This window comes from Gopherus flavomarginatus, chromosome 4 (assembly GCF_025201925.1).
Source record: "Gopherus flavomarginatus isolate rGopFla2 chromosome 4, rGopFla2.mat.asm, whole genome shotgun sequence".
NCBI lineage: Eukaryota > Metazoa > Chordata > Testudines > Testudinidae > Gopherus > Gopherus flavomarginatus.
Window position 1 is genome coordinate 6,828,262 of NC_066620.1, and position 22,023 is coordinate 6,850,284.

Below are 22,023 nucleotides of genomic sequence, written 5' to 3' on the forward strand. Positions count from 1 at the left end.
AGAATTCAGACGCGGGCTTAGGTAGGTACAACGGACAGATCCCAAAGCAAGTGGAGCCATTGCTTCAAATATAGCGTCAGTGTTTCGGAAGTCTGGGACTCTGCTCTGAAGCTGGTCGGATTCATTCCTCACAACTGATTAAACTCTAATCTGATCCAGATTGTTAGGACACTGTTTACAGACCAGAAGACTCCAAAGTGACAAGATGTGTTAGGAGAGAAATGATCCCCTCCCTCCCAAATTAAAAACAACCACTTATACACAGAGACGCAAAATGCCTTTTGCACCAGGAAATGACTTGATATGGTTTATGGTCTGCGTGGGGGCAAGATTAGAGTCTCCAGTCAAGTGAACCATTAAAAGCAAGATTAAATGAAACCTTTCAACCTATGTTAGCTACTTATTGCTCTGTTGAGAGTGCCAAGGTTGTGGCCAGCCAAATCTTTGTAAAAATAGCCATACATGGCGAGTTTCTGAATTCTTCCTGTCCTCAGGCAAATATTTTATTAGACAATAAACTGTGAATTATAAACACAAGCAGAGAGCAGCATTTGGAAATGTGACATGGGCAAGTCAGCACAGATGGTTTTATAGTCTGCAATTATGTCAATACAGTAACAATTGGATTCAGAACGACAGTTCATTAGTGAGGTAGCGCTACAATACTGAATAGAACAGTTTTCACATCATAAGGTACAGAGACGGAGTTCAGAGGAAATCTAATGCTTCAGAAAGTAAATGGTTCATCTTGCAAAGGAATAATTTAGTGACACCAGTAATTTAGATTCCATCCAAGCATACAAGAAAATTTTAAAAATAAATGCTTCTGTTCACAGAACACTAAAACCAACGTATGACAAACTTTTATTTTTATTTTTTTTTAAATGAATCACAGCTATTCAGCGGGAATGATGTTCTTGCCTGGGGTTACCCTGGTAACAATGACTCCTTCCTTGACAAATACATTTTATAAATGTCCTACTACATCTAACAAAGAGGCAGACACCATAGCCTTTAATTTCCCCTCTCAGAAGAGTTAAAGGGACAGGACTGAAATTTCCTGGGCTTTCACTTAACTACAGTTTTTGTAGTCTGCTAGTTCTCTGCTCTCACTGCACTCTGCCAGTTTTCAAAGGCTATTCTGCCTCTCAAGCTGATACAAATGTCACCAGATGCAAGATACTGTAGATGGAGCAGCTGCCTCTAAAATTTTGGTGGCCGGAGGAAAGCGTCTAGAAGATCTAGACTGACTATGCCTAAAATGTTAAATGTACCAAGGTAGAAACTTTTGTCAATAGAATTTTTTTTAAGGATGAGAGGAATATGATACTCTTCTATTAAAAACTTTTCGGACAGATACTTGTGCTCTGCATCAGTTGCATTGTTAAAGTTCATTATGTTCCCAAGATCACAGCAATCCATATCAAATACCAACAGGCGATAAGGTAGTGTAATTTGTTTATTAAAGTGTTTTCTTTAAAAAAAAAGTTTTATAAGACACAGTATTTCACATGATTATCAATGACAGTTTTTTTTAACACATGAAAAAAGACTGTACTACCAAAACTGGTGTTAGACAGAGATTGTACAATATATGGTAATGTACACAGATTTATACATTGCTATGGAAACAGGCAGCACATGACACTACATAACGCAAATGAAAATACAAGCTCACTTTGAGATATCTTCGGAATTAAAGTCAGAATTTGAGGAAAAACCTGATTTATTTTTGGAAATTGATCATGTGCTCTGTTGTCATATGTTCTGTTACAATCTGCATTAAAAAAATCACCCTTCATTCAGTAAACCATGTGAAAACAAACACAGATGCACAGAAAAATGCTGTGAATCATTTTCACTACTACGAATACATTTTAACTGAAACTGGTAACTTTCCTTTGGTTGTTTTTAGTACAGAATGATGTAGAGTCATAATTTCTTAGTTCTATTTTCCTGCTTTTCTTTCTTTTCCAAAGTCTTTTAAGATCGACTCTGACGATAATGTAAACTGTGAATTCTTAAGGCTCCAACATAGCCTTTGTATGACAAACTGTTAAATGCAAAAAGAAATAAGAATATCACTAGAAACATATAGGAAACTTACAGGCTTCTGTCAAATCACATGAAGAAAAATATCTTTGCTTGCCGTTACGTGAAGTCTCCTTCATGAACGTTTTCCCTTTGCTAAGCACACCCCACTTATCGACACCACTCCAGATCAGAGCTCCATTTAAAAACCAGGACAAAAATGCATGGCTGACTACCTAAAATAAGTAACTAATGGAACCCCACAAAAAGGAAAAGCCCACATCTAGAGGAAGATACGCAGATTTGTATTCATGCAGTGTAACGGTGATACCAAAATTGCTGGGCTATTAACAAGATGTAGCAAAAATTTACTAAGTGCTTCCCCCTCCCCCAATCTTAAAACGAGATGTTGCAAACACGACCAGCCTCTGTTGCTCTGAAGTACAGACCATGTAATAGTAGAGGTCTTGAGAACATGACCTATGAAGGAAGGCTGAAAAAACTGGGTTTGTTTAGTTTGGAAAAGAGAAGACTGAGAGGGGACATGATAGCAGTTTTCAGGTATCTAAAAGGGTGTCATAAGGAGGAGGGAGAAAACTTGTTCACCTTCGCCTCCAATGATAGAACAAGAAGCAATGGGCTTAAACTGCAGCAAGGCAGATTTAGGTTGGACATTAGGAAAAAGTTCCTAACTGTCAGGGTAGTTAAACATCGGAATAAATTCCTAGGGAGGTCGTGAAATCTCCATCTCTGGAGATATTTAAGAGTAGGTTAGATAAATGTCTATTAGGGATGGTTTAGACAGTATTTGGTCCTGCCATAGGGGTGGGGGACTGGACTCGATGACCTCTCGAGGTCCCTTCCAGTCCTAGAATCTTGAATCTATAAGCTCTTAAAGTACCCACTCTACCTTCCGGCTTGATTTCAGCAATGATATGTCATAGAAACCTAATTTGTTTTGATTGCAGCGAACAGAGACAAATAATTGTCATATCCAGAACAAAACTTCTTCGGTAAACAGCACTTCATTAGAAATCCTGCATTCTCATCTGGCAACCCCCCAGACAAACCTCCGCATGCATACTGCCAGGGGTCAGAGCTCCTTTTGTTTACTAAAGTACATCGTAAGTAGTATCAGAACAAATAAAGGAATGGCAACTGGCCAATGGAAACGCAAGATGTACTGAATGTGTAATATGCCACTCAAGTACTAAAAACGAAGGGATCATCTAGTTTATCATGAGACGTTTTGAAGAGTGAACTGTAGGCTAGCTAGTGCTGGTAAGCTAGCAGGACGTTAACAGGTAGAGGACATTAACAGAGCCAAGGACTGGAGCATGGGACTGCATACTCCAGGATTCGAAGACAAAGAAATGTTTCGACTTAAAGGTTTCTCAAGATCTTCCCGGAACAGACTAAAGCCCTTATAGAGAACTCCTCTTGCAACCTGATTCATTCATTCATTTGTGACCTACCATACTGTGGCCCTATGCACCAGGCTGCATCACAGATATAAGCAGTTTCTAACTAAAACCTGATATGTGACCAGATAAATCATAGCCTACCCTTTGAGAGGAGGGCCAGGTCTAACTAAGTCACTCTGGTAATAAATTAAAATGAGTAACAAATAGCCATTCAAGGGAAGAACTGCTTTGCTATTAGTAAAGGAAAAAATGTCAAAGGTGCCTAAGTGATTTAAGCAACTATGTGCTATTGATTTTCCGTGGGAAGCAGGCACCTACATCACTTGGGCAGATCAGCAGACGTGTTCAAAGAAAGGGTGGGAAGCCCTGTCTTAGAGATCTCAAACAGGTCTGAGATTACAAGGTACTAAGCGATGTGGCAATTGAAGAGGACTAGATGTCGGACCAAAATGTCTCAATAGCAGCTGCCAGGGTGAATGGAAAGAGCCATTTGTCCAAGTCATCCTCAAAAATATTTAGAAACACTAGGAAGGGAGGGAGTCATAACTGGATGACTCATTTCTAGTCTCTCTTCCACTTTTAGATTGATTCCATACCAACTCTTGGAGACAATGTTTTCTGGAAATAAGTCCTGGTGGCCACTGCTTTCACAGAGATGCCTCGCTATCAGGGAAAGCCAGGAGGGCAACACATCTCAGTGCCTCTCAACGCTGAAGAGGACAAAGAATAGGATTTCCAGACAGGGCACCATAGAGCTTGAGAGTAAGAATTTACTAGACTCCAGCTAGAATCAGATCCAGATTCAGCTAAATCTCTATACACTAGATCTGGATTATGGCACGAATGGTTGTCAGGAGTTAAGAAGTTTCTCCCAAAGGCATTTATTACCACACTCAGAACTGTGGGGAATGGATCCTAACAATCCTATCAATTGTCAGGATGTGGGGTATTCTCTCAGCCCCAAAGAGTCACAGCTGGTTTTGTTTTTACAAATAATATTTTTACGACTGTTACCACTGTGTGCATTATTTTCACTTATGTATATCATAGGTCAAGACAAAGTCTCTCAGGTCAAACTAACAACAGACCCAGCGGGGCTTGATTTTCATTTACACCCAGGCTACTTTACACTTCTCTGGCAGAGCAAATGGAAGAAAATTACATTTGTACTCACTTTAATGCCCCCTCTGTGCTGCCATAGTGGTGTAAAATGGCTTGGGCGTAAATGAGACTCAAGCCCAGATGTTTTTAAAGACAAGGGATTTTGAGGAATAAAGCAGCAAAACACATACCAGGAAAGTCTGAGGTGTTGTGTCAGGAAAAGAAGGATGAAAAACTATAATTGATGATGCAGTTAGATTGTGTACACAATGGATATAAATAGGAGGAAGGGCTTTAGCTGGTGGAGAGACAGAGAAAACAAATGATTATTACAATTGGTCTGGTAGGTCTTGATTGATGGAACCTGGAGTGTGACAACCCAACAGCTGATTTGTGAATCCACAGTGACAGACTAAGATAAGGTGGGAGCAAGATTAATCTGCTCAGGGCAGGATATTTCATTCGAGTCACACTAAAGTCAGATCAGGACAAGAGCTGCTGAAAAAAATGTATCTTATTCTGCTTAAAGAGTCAGAATATGGAGCTTGACTTTGTCAGAATCTTTTAAAGGAGACACATTACAAACCCGTCTTCACTAGCTGGGACGGGGTTATGGATATAACTGGTATGCTTTTTGCTGCTAATGGGAAAGCCCTGTAATATTCTGGCTGGCGTGCCTTACAGCAAGCAGATAAGAAAAACAGAAGCAGCTTTTAGCAGTTTAATGTCCATTTGAGAAAATAAGCAAGTCACATTTCTTCCTGATATATGTAGAACTGTTGATCACCTGGAAACACAAACTGAACAGGAAGACATTTTCTTATCTTCAAAGGAAATTTTGCACAAGATTGTACATTTTTTTCCATCTCCCAAACAATCAATCCTTCAATCCCACTCTTATTCTTCTACGCTTTAACCCACCCTTCCATGTGTCCAATTTCTTCCACACAAGCTGTCTGAAAATTCTGGCTAAATGAGGGTAAGGAACGTCCCACGCTGGAAAACAAGAGACACATGAAAGCTTCTGTAAACGAAAACGCCACCAATTAAGATGTTTCCACACCACTAATCCATGTATCTCCACAAGTACAAGAAAATGATCAATAACTGAGGAAAATACCCACAGAACAAAGTTAGTTAAGAATTTAAACATTCCAGACAAAAATAAAAAAAGCCCACAAGAGCACTGACACCACTTGACTCCTACATGACAGTCTGAAAGGCAAAAGTACGGAGCTACCCAGTGATGATGATGAACTACTACAACTGGTCACTGAGAACTGCAAATGGGTCTCTGGTGACATTGTATAAGCAAAAGTCTGCAGCTGATAATTATCATGAACTGAAGAAAGTCCATCTGTGTTGTGAATGAAAAAGAAAAAGAAGACTCGCTATTCTTGTGTGTTCACTTTACACAGAACATGTCCATTTTTTCCGCATGCTGCTGCTCCTCGTTTGGGAGCATGCCAGATGCCAGTCACCTGGCTTCAAGTTTTCAAATATCAAAAGCATGGTCCTGTCGGAATGTTGCCTTGCAGATCTGTGACGTCTCCTTTCGTTCAGATTATTTTATTGAATTAAGTGGCATTTTGCGTGAGACCATAAGAGTTTTAAAACCTACAAAAAGCTTAAGAATGACATTTACAACACGTTAATAAAAGACAATTTAAACCCAAAAGAGTAAGGGACATTTATTCCACTAATCCCAGGCACAAATGAATTTACTACTTACGTTCCCTTTCCAAAGATCTACTTTCAAAGATGTATGACAACTCCTCTATTATTCCACCTATTTTTAAATCAAGATTGGATGTTTTTCTTAAAAAAATGCTCTCGTTCAAATAGGAACTAATTCAGGAAAGTCCTAAGGCCTGTGCTGTAAAAGAGGTCAGACAAGATGATCACACTGGTTTTATAACCTATGAATCTACTCTTCTTTTAGGAACAGAAGCATCGACATGTGGCACCAAACTAGTGGTCCATCTATTCCAGTATCCCATCTCTGAGAGTGGTCAATTCCAGGTACTAGTTAATGGCCAGCTTCTTATTTTGTTTGTAATTAAAAAATATATATAAAATGCCCTAAAACATGATGGTTTATATCCCTATTTTTAATACCATATAATGCCAAATGGGTGTCCTCATAAACCATATCAATGTCTAATTCTTCTAGACATTCACATAAGTCATACGAATGGCTCATCTGACTACTATTAAGATCTAGGATTCAATGTTATATCATGGCAATGCATATTGCAGGTTTTTTATGAGCTGTATGAAAATATTTCCTTTAATATGTTTTATATGGGTTGTCTTTCCGTTCTTTGAATGTTACTTGTTCTTCTATTATAAGAAAGGATAAGTAGGAGCATCTGATTTACTTTCTCTGTACCATGCATTATTATGCAGACCTCTACCATGTCCTCCTATTCATCTCTTCTAAATTAACAGCCCCAAGCTTGACAGTCTCTCTTATTACAGAAGCCTGCCTGTGAACTCCTATTTCTGCCATAGCTTTAGTTGTAGTTGGACTGTAGTCGGACTCAGGATATTAGAGAGACAAGGTGGGTGAGGTTATATCTTTTGTTGGACCAACTTCCGTGGGTGAGAAAAACAAGCTTTCAAGCCACACAGAGCTCTTCTTCTGGGCTGGGAAAGGAACGCCCAGCATGACCGCAAAATGCAAGGTGGAACAGATTGTTTAGCGTAAGTAGTTAGCACATATTGTAAGGGACCATTCACGCACCTCTGCAGTCACAGGACAAAAAGAGGGGTTAGTGGGTTGCAGATTGTTGGAAGAAGCCACAAATCCAGTGTTTCTGTTCAGTCCATGATTTTTAGTGTCCAGCAGAGTAATGAGCTCCCTGGCTCATCTCTGAAAGTGCTGTCCAGATTTCCTTTGAGGATGAGGGCTGATAGGTCAGATATAGAGCGATCGCTTTGTGAAAGAAGTGTTCACCCGCAGGTGATGGGAAGTTTTCGTGTTTTATCATTTTTCTGCGCAAGTTCTTTTGAGAGTGTAGTGATATGCTCTGAGGAGAAAGTCTGGGATATACACCTTATCACACACAAAACCACATTCACCAAACACAGACACTCCACCAGAGAAGTCGTTCACATTGTGGAACGAGCCACCCAAATACCCTGAGAGAACCTGCCTCCACACAGAAATAAACCCCCTCTGACTGTATCCCTAATTGTCACCTACCACCTCACACTGGAACCCATATGTGATATCATCAAACAACTACAGCCCATACTCTGTGGGGACACCATCCGGGAAGAAATTTTTCCTAATCCGCCTCTTCTGGCCTTCAAACACCCCCACAACCTCTCTACGTTCCTCATCAGAAGTAAGCTCCCCACAGACCAGGTCCCCACAACTCAAAGCAGCACCAGACCCTGCCAGAACAACAGATGCCAAACCAGCAGACTTCTCTCCTCTGCTACAACAATCAACACACACCAAGATCTGCGGGTCCTACACACACCTATCACAATATGTGGTGTACTTCATCCAGTGCACTAAATGCCCCAACAATGACTATATGGGTGAAACCGGACAATCTCTACACTCGAACAAACTCTCACAGGAAAATGATAAAAAAACAAAAACACCCTATTACCTGCAGGTGAACATAGTTCACAAAATGATCACTCTATATACATATTTTTAGTTTGAAATGCAAAACACAACTTTAGAGTTCATTTTAATGTTTTAAGTGTCTGGTTTAAAGAAACAGGGTATATTGTTTGGAAATAAATGCTTAAGAACTTTGCTACTTGAGTTCATAAAACTCAAAGATATCTTGAAACGCTACGTGTATATACATAAATATGTGGATACCTATATTCAGCCTTGGGCTGAATTTTGGGGGGACAGTTTCACCTAAACAAGTTTAGCTGTTTCAGAGAATGAGACTAAGAAAAAAGATGATTTGTCCATTAAAAAAAATTATCACAGTTTTGTTGAGACATTCTAGCTTCTCCCTGGCTTTGCAGCAGGGACTTGAAATTTGGTAAGGGATTCTCCACCGTAACTGGGATGTGCCTTTTGCTGTCCCCATGAAAATCCACCCACATCTGGCCAAGTTATAACTTTCTGAAAATCTCAGTTCGCACATGAGCAGTACAGACTTGTTCAAATTTGGCAGCTAAATTCTTTGGAGATCCTACCTACACTGAGTATGTTCCATGCCAGGGCTGGGGTGGCTGAGCAGGATTCTGCCTGCAAATTGCTCCTTCTGGCAGCCAGAAATCACTGCAGTGTCAGGTACCATAACTAAGAATAAGGAGACACACTATCCAGTGCTCCCAATGCATCCCATGCTGGTGGCACAAGCAGCAAGCAGGAAGAATCACCCCGAATGGAAGGCAGAGGGTGAGCAGCTGGGAGTGTCCTTACTCTCCTTGTTTCAGCCCGAAGAGGATTCCATAACCCAGGCTAATATAAGGGTAGCTTTAGAAAAGATTGTACCTTTTCCTACGTAGCCAAGAATTTGTCAGAAGTATACCTGTCAGTAGTCATAAGTGCAGGCCAAATTCACACTTGGGTCTTGTCTACAGACAACTCCTAGTGGTGCTGCCACCATTTCTGCTGGTAGTATTGGTAGAAGCCTTAGTATGTGCAAGGTCTGGACTGACTTTCAGCATTTTAACCACTAGGGGTGAGATTCCGAGCAGCACCTCTACAAGGCACAGCACAGAACCTGCCACCCAGCTGGAGAGGAGTTGGGAGAAGGCTATGGTGGCTTTAACCAATTTTGCTCTCTCCTAATCCTGGTCTGCTCCAGGGGCTGGAGAGGCAGCTGGCTTCGCTATGGGCTGCATGTTGCGACTCTGCCTTCAACACACCCCTCCTACCACCAACTCCTGGCACTCCTCCTACACCAGGACTTGCAGTGGGGTCCTGAGAAGGCAGCCAGGGTTCTTTATTGTGGGAGTCCTCTACTGGCTGGAACCAGGGCTTTCAGAACTTTTTTCTGCTTGGACCCTTTCGCCCAGCCTAAAGCGGGGAGAATGGGACTGAAGATTTCACTTGGTCATGTTTGGGTTCGGGGTGGGTAGAGGTATTGGAAATGCAACAAACTGTAAACGAGAAAAGAGTGACTGTTCAAGACGCTGAACTGAAGAGGAGATATACTTTTGAAATCTCTAAATCAAAGACGACGTCATCTACAAGTTAGCTGTCTACTTTAGGGCCAGGCTGAGGAGACCCTTGTTCACAATGAATAAGTACCTTGCCCAACAAATAGCCCCTGAGGCTAGTCACTGCAACCAAGGGTATCACTATTAGGCCTTTAGGCATTTGCAAGGTGATTGGCGGAGTATCCAGGCAAGTGACAAGGATTCATACCTGAGGCCTGCTTTTGAGGATCAAGGTTCCCTTTCAGAAGACACATCTCCCTCTGCTCCACTGCTTGCACTGGGGTCATCCTTATTACGAGGGGCATTTCTTTCTCTACTTGATTCAGAGGGTACCTTGGTTCTGGTCTTCTCTTTCCTTTGCTGCTGTTTTTCAAGCTTTGCCAGCTATTAACAAAAAGAAAGGAAAAGAAATACTTTAAAAAATACGAACAGATTATTAGACAATAGCACCAAAAACTTGCTGAATTTGAACCTCTCTTCTGCAACAACAATAAAAATATTTTCAATGGTTCCTAACATCAAGAGAAAAGTGAATAACTTATAAGATGTGATCTCAGTGGATCGGAGCTGAATAGAAGAGCGCTCATCCTCACGCTCTTCTTTTGGGAGTGCAGTATCTGCGGAAGATACAGTACCTGGTCATTTGCCAATATGGAAAACTGATTAAAGACCTGGATCAAAAGAGGAGAGAGAGTTTAATTACAAAGCCCAGGATCCACAAAGCGATTTGGACATCACAGTGCTGAGCACTACAGCACCCAACTTTTAGGCATCTAGAAAAATCACAGGAATACCAACGCAATCCCGAAGCCTGAGTTGGGTGCCCTATACAATGAATGGGAGATGGGTGCCTTAGAATGCAATCTGCAAAATCCAGTACGCTGGGCAGGGAACCGACGACGACAGGGCGGGTGTGCTAAAAAACCTCACCCTTCTCTCAGAGACAGGCTCCTAAGTCTGGGCTACACAGAGGCACCTATCTCTGCTTAGTGATCCATGAATGGGAACCCACCTGGAGTCAGTCACGCTCATGCTCTCTGGCCCAATGACTATTTAGGTATTTATTCACAGTGAAACTGCCATTGGGCCAGAAAGAGAATGAGGATGACTCTGTAGTCTAGAGGTTAGGGTGGCCACCTGGGAGACCCAGGGTCCAACCACCTGCTCCAGTCACTTTTTTCTTATCTATCCACAGCGGAACAGCTTCAACAGGAGAGAGTGAGGGGGCCCTGCATCATATTATCCCATAACTCAGTGGTCAGAGCACTCTCCTGAGAGGTGGGAGACCCCTGGGAAAATCCTCTCCCCACTTCTGGCAGAGAGGGGGTGGAACTGAACCTAGGTCTTCACATGCTAGGGGGTGCTCTAACCATTGGGTTAAAAGTTAAAAACCACCTCCTCCTAGATTTGAATAGGATATGATCCAGTAGGCTGCCTCTGAGCATGCCTACCAGATCAGACCCCATACCTGGGTTCGGTGGCCGAATGCCTGTCTTCCCGGGGTTGCAAATCACTCTGGGGCTCGGCAGGAGAAAGGTGTCCGGATGCCTAGAGGGAGGCAGCAGCACGCATGCCCAGAGGCAGAAATTGGGCGCTAAGGAAGTTTTACCCTGAAAACTTAAGCACCAAGTGAGTTTATAAGCCTACAGAATTCGGCAGGAGTTCTGTGAATGGCTGTGGAGCCAAACCCCCCAAACGTAGGTGTTTAAGTCTGAGGTTTAGGTGCCTAAGTCCCTTTGTGGATCTGGGCCAAAGCTCTTGTAGCATTCCAGTGGAAACCCACCAGCTCTATAGCCTTGGGTTTTAGAGGGGCTTCATCATCTCGGCCATTTCTCATTCTGTAATGTTCTGACTAAGGCAGAGCCAGGAACCAATCAGACACATTCCGTGTTCTGAGACCCAGCCTACACGCTAGAGGGGAGTGTTCTGAGACCCAGCCTACGCAGCCATGCTAGAGAGGAATGTTATTTTTATGGAGACAAACATTTGTATGCTCCAAAGCGAGGGAAACAGAACACTCGATTTCAGCCACATCAGAGAGAAACCTCAGCTAACGTTGTAGAGCTAATACTCAGAAGGAAGAAATCATTCCTCAATGCAGAAGCCTTCAACCCAATATGAAAAATCAAATTAAGTTGAATGTCAGTGTCACTTTGGCATTTATCTCTCATTTTTCAGAGATGCAGCCTGCAACACGCTTCAGGTTTGTTGCTTATCAATAGCTACTCTACTGACTGAAGAGACTTCATGATTTTAGTTTATCAGTTGATTTGATTTTCTGTAATCTACTGTAATTTATCAAACTGCTTTTTCCAATTTCTTCTGGGTTAATAATGTGTTAGCTGCAAATCATTGTTTCAAGGCCAGCAGAACTTTCAGGGAATGAAATCCACAGAAAACAAACTGAGCTAGTTTGCGTGTTACTGTTCAGTAAGCTGAGATACAGCTTCTTTTTCCTGCATGAGCTGGTATAGTATAACACAGGGGTAGGCAACCTATGGCTGATTTTCAATGGCACTCACACTGCCCGGGTCCTGGCCACCGGTCCGGGGGCTCTGCATTTTAATGTAATTTTAAATGAAGCTTCTTAAACATTTTAAAAACCTTATTTACTTTACATACAACAATAGTTTAGTTATATATTATAGACTTTTAGAAACAGACCTTCTAAAAAATGTTAAAATATATTACCGGCACGCAAAACCTTAAATTAGAGTGAATAAATGAAGACTCAACACACCACTTCTGAAAGGTTGCCAACCCCTGGTATAACATTTTAATTAATGCCACACAGTATAGTGATAAGTCAAGAGGACAAGTATGTAACCCAATGGATATGTCTCACCTATATGTACAACATTCTAAATCCCATATTATATAACATGCACATTATTTTCCCAACAATACTACAGATAATACAGCAAGTGAATGTTTTAAGTCAGTGGTTCCCAAACTTTAACAACCTGTGAACCACTGTCACTAAAATGTGAAGTCTCCTGAACTCTGTCCTAAAAATGAGTATTTCCAGGGACTTTCTCCCCTATCTCAGCATAAATGAGAAAAGCAGTGATCTTGCAAATATAAAATTTGTTTTTATGACATGCTTATTACACACTATTATTAATTATTATTTATCATTACAGTATTTTTATTACATTATGAAAACGGCAACACCCTTCCAAGATCTCACTTTCATAGTATGTATCACTTTGAATAAGCCTGTTATAAGACAAGGCTCCTATGTTTCATCAAGGAGTATCAGGTGGGAAACAGCATGAAGCTATTTAAGAAGCCAATTCAAAAAGTTCCTCCTACACAAGCATTCAGGTCTTGAGCAGTCCAGGCAAACAACATACGTTATAACAAAGCTTAAATTTGTTCTTCATAATAATTTTAAAAACAAGACTAGCTGCCTATTTAATTTAAAAACAGCAAAAAATATCCACCTCCCTTTCCGTTTCTTATGTGTCTTGAAGTTTAAATCTCCTCAGTGTGATAGATACGCTTGCTTTGATCTGCTTAGCTCTTGGAAGTCCAGAGGCTCCGGGGTGCTGGCCCCATGCTACCTACGGACAGCTCTGTCGGCCATTAGAGCATTTTTTCCCAAGAACCCCCTGTAACATTTTGCGAACCCCCATTTAGGAACCACTGTTTTAGGTGAAAATGGAAATTGGTACATTTGCATCCAAGGAAATCTCGGATACATTTACATTGCAAAAAACCAAACAAACACAGCAGCAAGTTTCAGAGCCCAGAGTTGGTTGACTTAGGCTTGCAGAGCTCACACTGCAGGGATAAAAATAGCAGTGTAGATGTTTCCACTTGGGCTGACGCCCAAGTTCTGGGACCCTGCCCTCTCGCTGGGTCTCAGAGCCCAGGCAGTTGACTCAGGCTCGCTGCTGTGGGATTTTTTTCTGTGGAGTATTTGTACCCCTAGACTAGAATTGTTACTTTAAGAACCTTTGTAATTTTTGGCTGTTCGACCTCTCGCAAAGCACTGACATGTGGTCCATGCAATTCATTGCGGTAATGGTAAACTCCAAAGACCCAAATCAGCAGCAGAGCCTCGTTGAGCACAGCCTGGTGTAAACACGACTGTCCCTACTGCAAGGAGTTTACAATCTAATCTAAGAAGCAATACAACAAGTGTGACAAATTGCACAAGGGAAGGAAAAATTGACGGTGAGGGAACAGAATGGGAACATGCTAGCAGCATGAATAACTCAAACATTCCCAACCAATTTTTAAAAATGTTATATGTATTGAGATATGTGCATAAAATAAAATAAACTAAATACCAGCAATAGTCAATCGCTTGGCCCTCAACCTAGCGGTTATCAGTTACATTTATAAATCTAATATTAACCTCCAGCTGCACCAATTCAAAAGTGCCACGAGGAGATGGTAGACAAGACCCACTATGGCTGACAAACCTCTAGGAAGTTACTCATATTATCAGTGTGTTTCCTCATAGAATTACAATTATTTCCTTTACTGAAATACGTTTAATCGCAACAATGACCCACCTATCTTAAATAAAGGTGGCAGAAGGTATAACTGTACCTTCCACAACTTTTAATAGTTTGTGATAATGATGCGATTATCTGAATAAAAAGAAACCCATTATTCTGTAACCGATGTTCTCCTGCTCCTCATATTAGTCAATTGTTTAAAAAAACAACATATGGCACCATGAATCAAACACAGTAAAATTTTCTCTGAGAACACTGCGAACCCACCTAAGAAATCTAAGTCTGTTCTTTCTGAACTATGAAAACAGCAGTGTATGCAAATTGTGGAATTTGCATTATGAAGCAGAGAAGCCACAATGTTTATTCCATATTTTTATATTATATATTTGATGTGCAAATGGACCAGATATGCTCTTAGATAATAGTCTTCAAGTTATGGGATAGATGCATATGAAAACAAAAATACAACCTCAAAAGAGATAGTAAAGAACCATGTATATTTAATGAAATATTTGCAAAGGTCATTTTTATCGGTTGAAACAGTTCATATTTCTAAAAATCAAACAGTCTAGACCAGGGGTCGGCAACCTTTCAGAAGTGATGTGTCGAGTCTTCATTCATTCACTCTAATTTAAGGTTTCGCGTGCCAGTAATACATTTTAACGTTTTTAGAAGGTCTCTTTCTATAAGTCTATAATATATAACTAAACTATTGTTGTATGTAAAGTAAATAAGGTTTTTAAAATGTTTAAGAAGCTTTATTGAAAATTAAATTAAAATGCAGAGCCCCCTGGACCAGTGGCCAGGACTCGGGCAGTGAGAGTGCCACTGAAAATCAGCCCGTGTGCTGCCTTTGGCACCTGTGCCATAGGTTGCCTACCCCTGGTCTAAACGAAGCAGAATAAGACACTACAGATAGCAAATTAACTAAAGATCCTAAGGCAACTCCAGATCCATCTCAAAGCAGGTCAAGAATCCAGGTGTTAGTATTTAAATAACCCCCTCTCTTATAGGACGTGGTACCTTTAATAGACAAGAAATGGGAACTGAGATAACTGTGGAATTCAGGTTGCAGTGGTCTATATAGCAGTATTTCCCTGCTAAAAATAGAAAAGATGTAACAAATGACTTGAAGAAAAGAAGGTGCCCACCTCTTTAGTTGCTATATTAGCCTACGGCCTGTGTCATACATGGGATGTAGTATCTACTACATAATACTTTATTAAAAGATTAAAGACTAGATCACAAAGAGCTGTGAAGTACATGTATAGAGACAACAATCTAACTATGTACTTACATGCTACCATCACCGTACCATTAATCTGTGGGTCAGAATTCAGATACTTAGGATGTGATCAAATAAGTATTCTTAGTAAAAGGCCTATTTTGACCTTAGCTTTTCATTTCCTTGCTTTTAAGTGCTTGGGTTTGTTAAAATGATGTGATAAGCAAGTACAATGTTGTCACTAGGTTTAAAAAAAGTTAAGGTAGTTCCATTTTTTGGCTTTCGACAGAAGATAATCTAAATTGTAAACATTCTGGTCCAACAAATCATGTCTTGCAAGCTTCCAGTGTATTACTGAACTTTTCATGAAGATTACAATGTCCTTTGAGATGGTTTTAAAAACAAGCATAAGACATTTTATTGTTAACATTACATTGTGTTTGTTGATTTATTATTGTTGAGAGACTTCACGTGTGCAAATGCTGTAGTCAGTGAAGAGCGTTTCCATATTTTCCAAGATATCCCAAGAGGATCACAAACTACATACCTTGTTAAATGAGTATGGGCTGCAAGGGGAGCAATTACGCCTTAAAACTAATTAAGAAACTATAATTTTCAGATGTAGACCCTGGAAACTCTGACCATCTAAATCTACTGATGCAGTATCCTGAAGCTCATTTGTGTTATCTTTCTGGTCCTCAGTCAGAGAGGGCCGGGGGGGGGGGGGAAGAGGGAGAATACACCATACCAAACCAATCAGTTATACAGAAATAATCATCCAATTTATTGCACCTGCATTTTCCACTCATGCTTTCTGAATCAAAAGAACCCATGATTATTTCTTTAAATATCAGCTTCAGTTTTGTTCAACTGCTGACTTCCTGGAGCATGGCAGGAGTCAAAAGTGTCTTGAAATATCTCAGGTGTTATAAGGCTATTTTTCTCTCATTCCATATAAAAATGCAAAAGCCCTCACTCCACAGAAGGCGACTTTTTCCATTTAATATTGATATTTTCTTTCGTTGAGACTGAGTTGATAATCAAAGCCTCTGGAACTATGTAAATACACAATTTTACCACCTCTAGAAAAAACAAAACAAAAAACCTTAAATAATCAACACACAGATTAACTAATGCATGGGATAAGAGTTTTGAAAAAGGTCAATATTTACATCTGGGTTAACAACTTCTGTGCCAAATTCAAGCATGAGGCAATTTAACAATACATGACAGATATGAAATCCTAAAAATGGAATTCTTATAATGGAAAGCTTGACAGAATGTTAAGACAGGAGGTTTCATCAACACTGAAAAGTCTGCCATTATATTAGTTAAAGTTTCATGTCACGTCACTTTTAAAAATCAATTTGCCTTTAAATAAAAACACTCTGAAACAAGCTAGCACATCAAGTGAAAGAAAGCGTAGAGTCAAATGAAATAAAAATCTTAAATGAACCAAAACTGTACCATGGAATATCTTTGGATAAAATATCAGAGGAGTAGCCATGTTAGTCTGGATCTGTAAAAGCAGCAGAGTCCCGTGGCACCTTATAGACCAGTGGTCCCCAACGTGGTGCCCGCGAGTGCCATGGCGTCCACCGGGGCATTTATGTGCGCCCCCTCTACTGCCCAGCAGGGGAGAGAAGCTGTGGCCCCGCGCCTGCCAGGGACAGAGAACTCTGGGGCTGCAGGCTGTGGGCACCAGCGTTCTCTGTCCCTGGCAGGTGCGGGGCTGCGGCTTCTCTGGGGCCGCAGACTGCGGGCACCAGTGTTCTCGGTCCCTGGCAGGTGTGGGACGATGGCTTAAGCCGGAGAGAAGCCACGGTCCTGCACCAGCTTGCTCCACTGCTGCCTGGAGCCGGCCCTGTATGTAAGTAATTGTTGGCGCCCAACACACTCTTCTGAAAACATGAATGTGCTATTGGCCACAAAAAGGTTGGGGACCACTGTTATAGACTAACAGAAGTACTGAAGCACAGGACTGCCCAGAGGATTCAGGGGCCCGGGGTAATTTTGAGGGCCACTTCCATTTAAAAAAGTTGCAATACTATAGAATACTATTTTCTCATGGGGGCCCCTGTGGGGCCTGAGGCAAATTGCCCCACTTGCCCTCCCCCTCTGGCCGGCCCAGCTGAGGCATAAACCTGTGTGGGTGAATACCCACTTTGTCAGACGTGTGGGTATTCACCCACGAAAGCTCATGCTCCAATACGTCTGTTAGTCTATAAGGTGCCACAGGACTCTTTGTATATTTGGATAGTAATTCCGTGCTCAAATAATAAGAATATAGCAGGAGGGATATACTATCTATCACCTGACCAGGATGTGACAGTGACTGTGAAATGCCCAGGGAGATTAGAGAGGCCATAAAAAATTCAGTAATAAATGGGGATTTCAGCTATCTCCATATTGACTGAGTGCATGTCACCTAGAACGGGATGCAGAGACAACGTTTCTTGATATCTTAAGTAACTGCTTCTTGGAGCAGCTAGTTCTGGAACTCAAGAGGAGAGGCAATTCTTGATTTAGTTCTTTGTGGGGCACTGGATCTGGTCCAAGAGATGAATATAGCTGAACCGCTTGGTAATAGTGACCACAACATAATGAAATTCAGTATCCCTGGGAGAAGGGAAACACAAAAGCAGCACACCATGGTAGCATTTAATTTCAGAGAGGGGAACTACACAAAAGTAATGCACACTGGAAAACAATCTCAGCTATACATATAAAACGATGAGGTCTAAATTAAACGATGAGGTCTGTTACCACTCAAGACAGAGATCTTGGAGTCCTTGTGGATATTTCTCTGAAAACATCCACTCAATGTGCAGCGGCAGCCAAAAAAGCAAACAGAATGTTGGGAATCATTAAGAAAGGGATAGAGAATAGGATAGAAAATATCATAATGGCTCTATATAAATCCATGGTATGCCCAACATCTTGAATACTGCGTGCAGATGTGGTCTCCCTATCTCAAAAAAAGATGTATTAAAATTGGAAAGGGTTCAGAAAAGGGCAACAAAAAATTATTAGGGGTATGGAATGGCTTCCGTATGAGGAAAGATTAATAAGACTTGGACTTTTCAGCTTGGAAAAGAGACGACTAAAGGGGGATATGATACAGGTCTATAGAATCATGACTGGTGTGGAGAAAGTAAATAAGGAAGTGTTATTTATTCCTTCTCATAACACAAGAACTAGGTGTCACCAAATGAAATTAATAGGCAGCAATTTTAAAATAAACAAATGTATTTCTTCACACAATGCACAGTCAAACTATGGAACTCTTTGCCAAAGAATGTTATGAAGTCCAAGACTATAGGAGGGTTAAAAAAAGAACTAGATAAGCTCATGGAGGATAGGTCCATCAATGGCTATTCGCCAGGATGGGCAGAGATGCAAAACCATGCTCTGAAGTGTCCCTAATCTCTGTTTGCCAAAAGCTGAGAATGGGCAACAGGGGATGGATCACTCATTAATCACCTGTTCTGTTCGTTGCCTCTGAAGCACCTGGCATTGGTCACTATTGCAAGACAGGATGCTAGGCCAGATGGACCATTGATCTGACCCTGTATGGCCTGTCTTATGTTCTTAAGTATCCAACTTACAGATGTTAATAACTCCAGGGGTCTTTTGTTTGGACAAAGTTAATTTTTCCAATCTTAGGTCTTGTGTTGTCAAATTTCTTCTACTTTCCATTGTTTTTAGAACATGGAAAGGTGACTCCCAATATTTTCCTTTTCCATTTGGCAAACGTCTGAATTTAGCTGAATCTCTTTCCTCCAGATCCAATATTTCTTTTTTGGCTGGACCCTAGAAACACAGACAATGTCAGTAGGAAGTGAACAATTCTGGCAATATTAATACTTCGTTAGCTGATTGCCTCATTTTGCTATAATTGTAATTTGGATTATATGAAAAGAAAGTGGGAGAAGGGTTACATAACCTAGTATGGATAGAAATGTTTTCATTTCACTATAAAAAAAAAAAGTCTGGGAGCCGGAGGGAAAAAAATTAAACATTTGCCTGCATTGCTGGAGCCCAAAATAACAGGGGCCGCATTGTTCTAGATGGATGAGATCTTGAAAGGGAAGCTATTAACAAAAGTGAAATTGACGAGTCACTACTCCTGATTAAAATGTAAAAAGTCAAAACAGCAGCATCTTTAGTTTTAATCATCTAAGTTACTGGTAATGGAGATAAGAGAGAACGTTTTGTCTAAACATGATTATTAGTTTGATAGTGCCTCTTTCAAAAATGGGATTCACTGCTTCCTAAATTCAAAACAGTCTGGGCCGGGGGGAGAGAAAGAGAGGTAAAATCCGCTTTTTGCCTCCGGCAATGTAAATGTCCAAATATACACAGATTACATTTGGGATGCCAAAATGTTATTATGCAAAATTAAAAGCCAGCCAGCTTTCCCCTGCTTTGCTATAAACTAAGAGCATACAATTTTTATGAAGGGATTTAGATAAGGCACATTTCTAATGAAAAGAGGGGGAAATTATAATTGGATGATGTGGTATTATGGTATCATTCTTAACAGTTATGCGAAGCTGCACAAAGATAAAGCAGCTGTCAGATAAACTTCACGACTAGTCCTGAAAAGCCCTTGCATTTTGCTTTAAATGCTATTGCTATTACAAGATGCAAAACAAACTGATGCCACAAACCAAAACCCCACAAAATTTTGTGGGTAAAAGTAACATAGTCTGTCTTTCTCCAACCCTTTATCAGAGACACAAAGCAACATGAATTCCACTTCTATTTAATCTTCAGCTCTGATAGATTTTCATAAATAAAATTTATAAAACAAGTGGATTTTAACAAAAAATGGCCAGTAAAAGTGTGTTTCTCTTGAATCCTGACCGGATTAGGAAGGATTGAGTGGGCAACGGATTGAACTTTCAACTCTGCAAACCTGTGCAAATCCAACTTTTGTTATTAACTGAAATGAGTTTAGTAGCAAAGGCTGCCTTTGCTCAATTCCTAGTGACCGTATTCCATTACTTCTAATTCCTCAATATTAATCACTGTAACATGAAAAGTCTGGAACTGGCATGAATCCTCCACTGAATGTGCATTACTTTCAATAACTCAGTCCTGGGTTAGGGGTTGTTATAAAAGAGGATGGGTAGGGTTCTGTGGCCTGCCTTGTGCAGGAGGTCAGACTAGATGATCATATTGGTCCCTTCTGACCTATGAGTCTATGAGTCTACTTCTTGCTAGTACAAGGAGTGGTCCCACCAGGACAGGTTATGGATTACTGCCCAATCCTGACAAAAAGTTAATGATTGAAGTCAATGAGACTACTCGTATGAATAAAGGTACCCACAAACTTCTGTCTTTGCAGGACCAGTCACTATATGAGGTGTTGAGTTAAGAATGCTTCCTATACATTGTAAGTTTTCCAACAATGTTTCAGAGATGTTTGTAGGTAAAGTTTATTGGACAGGGGGGAAAAGTGTCCCCGAAACTATATAAAACAAACAAAAATGCTTCAACATTTTGTTGCTAGCACCTTCTGATAGTTAGGGGTATGTACTCTTAAAAATAAGTTGAGGGTTTTTTTGTGTCTAGACTATTGCAAGTCTTAACAGATTTCTTCTACTTATTTGTATTAGAAGAAACTCTACAGAACGCATTGCATTCATAAGCAATCTAGAAGAAAAAAAACTAGACAACTCATCTAAAAGTAAGAAACCTTGCAAATTAAACAAACCTCATTACTGTTATTTGCATTCCGTTAGCACCTGGGAGCTCCAATCATGGACCAAGAACCCAAAACCATGTTAGGTGCTGCATCAACACAGAACAAAAAGAGAATCCATTAGCTCATTGTCTGTTATGCTTTAAAATAATTTACAGAAGGACAAGATGGCTGAGGGGATTAGCAACAGGATATACAGTTTTTCACTCAGTGATCTAAATCTGGTCAGTAGTAACTGAAAATAATTATCGGTCTAGAAACCTATTACATAAGATCAGTGTACAGGGATATCAGTCCAGTAACCAGCATCCACACCATGAAAAAGCACCACCAAAATTAGCATTAACCGATAATGCTCGTAGCAGAATTGCCAGACAGCGAGAATGGGCACTGGCACTGAAATGCACTCCAACCCTGCAAGACGATCCTGCCAGGTCAGATTTCAGACACGTTGGCAGAGCAGTGTGAGGAAGCTTGCACCGTTACTGCTCATGTTGTACTTGTTCTGTGGAGAGCAAATTTACGTCTCCAGGTTGGTCAATCCAGCACCCGTTGACAGGGACTAAATTCCCGCACAGAAGTAAAAGTGTGTTTTGTTGCATTTCTTTAAAGAAAAGGAGCTACTTTACACAATTCAACTTTGTTTTGTTTTTTCATTGAGCAAGTTTTAAATTCACTCAGAAAAGAAAGATGACAAGCACTGGATAGCAACAGGCAAAGCAAAGTCTCATCTAAATGGGCTAACGTCATCCCTGTTGTCAACAGAATTACACTAGGGATTAATTTGGCCCAATATTCAGACAGGAGCTTGCTTAAAGTCTTGTTCATTGAGGTATATTTTTCATTAGAACAGACCAGTTTTATGTTCAAGCAAAAATATTACATAAAAGTGAAAGACATCAATTTTGTGGT

The 22,023-nt window shown here is 40.5% G+C and overlaps 1 protein-coding gene across 1 annotated transcript in view; it reads right to left on the bottom strand.

Moving 5' to 3' along the window:
* Window positions 1-1,441: 1,441 nt before the first annotated feature.
* Window positions 1,442-22,023, bottom strand: part of DTD1 (D-aminoacyl-tRNA deacylase 1) — a 102,144-nt gene continuing 81,562 nt past the window's right edge. Inside the window, exons 5-6 of the mRNA XM_050951308.1 lie at window positions 9,913-10,088; window positions 1,442-2,053 (exon numbers count right to left, since the gene is read on the bottom strand). Coding sequence (XP_050807265.1) covers window positions 9,933-10,088 — 156 coding nt within the window. The 3' untranslated portion in view covers window positions 1,442-2,053; window positions 9,913-9,932. The remainder of the gene's footprint in view (window positions 2,054-9,912; window positions 10,089-22,023) is intronic.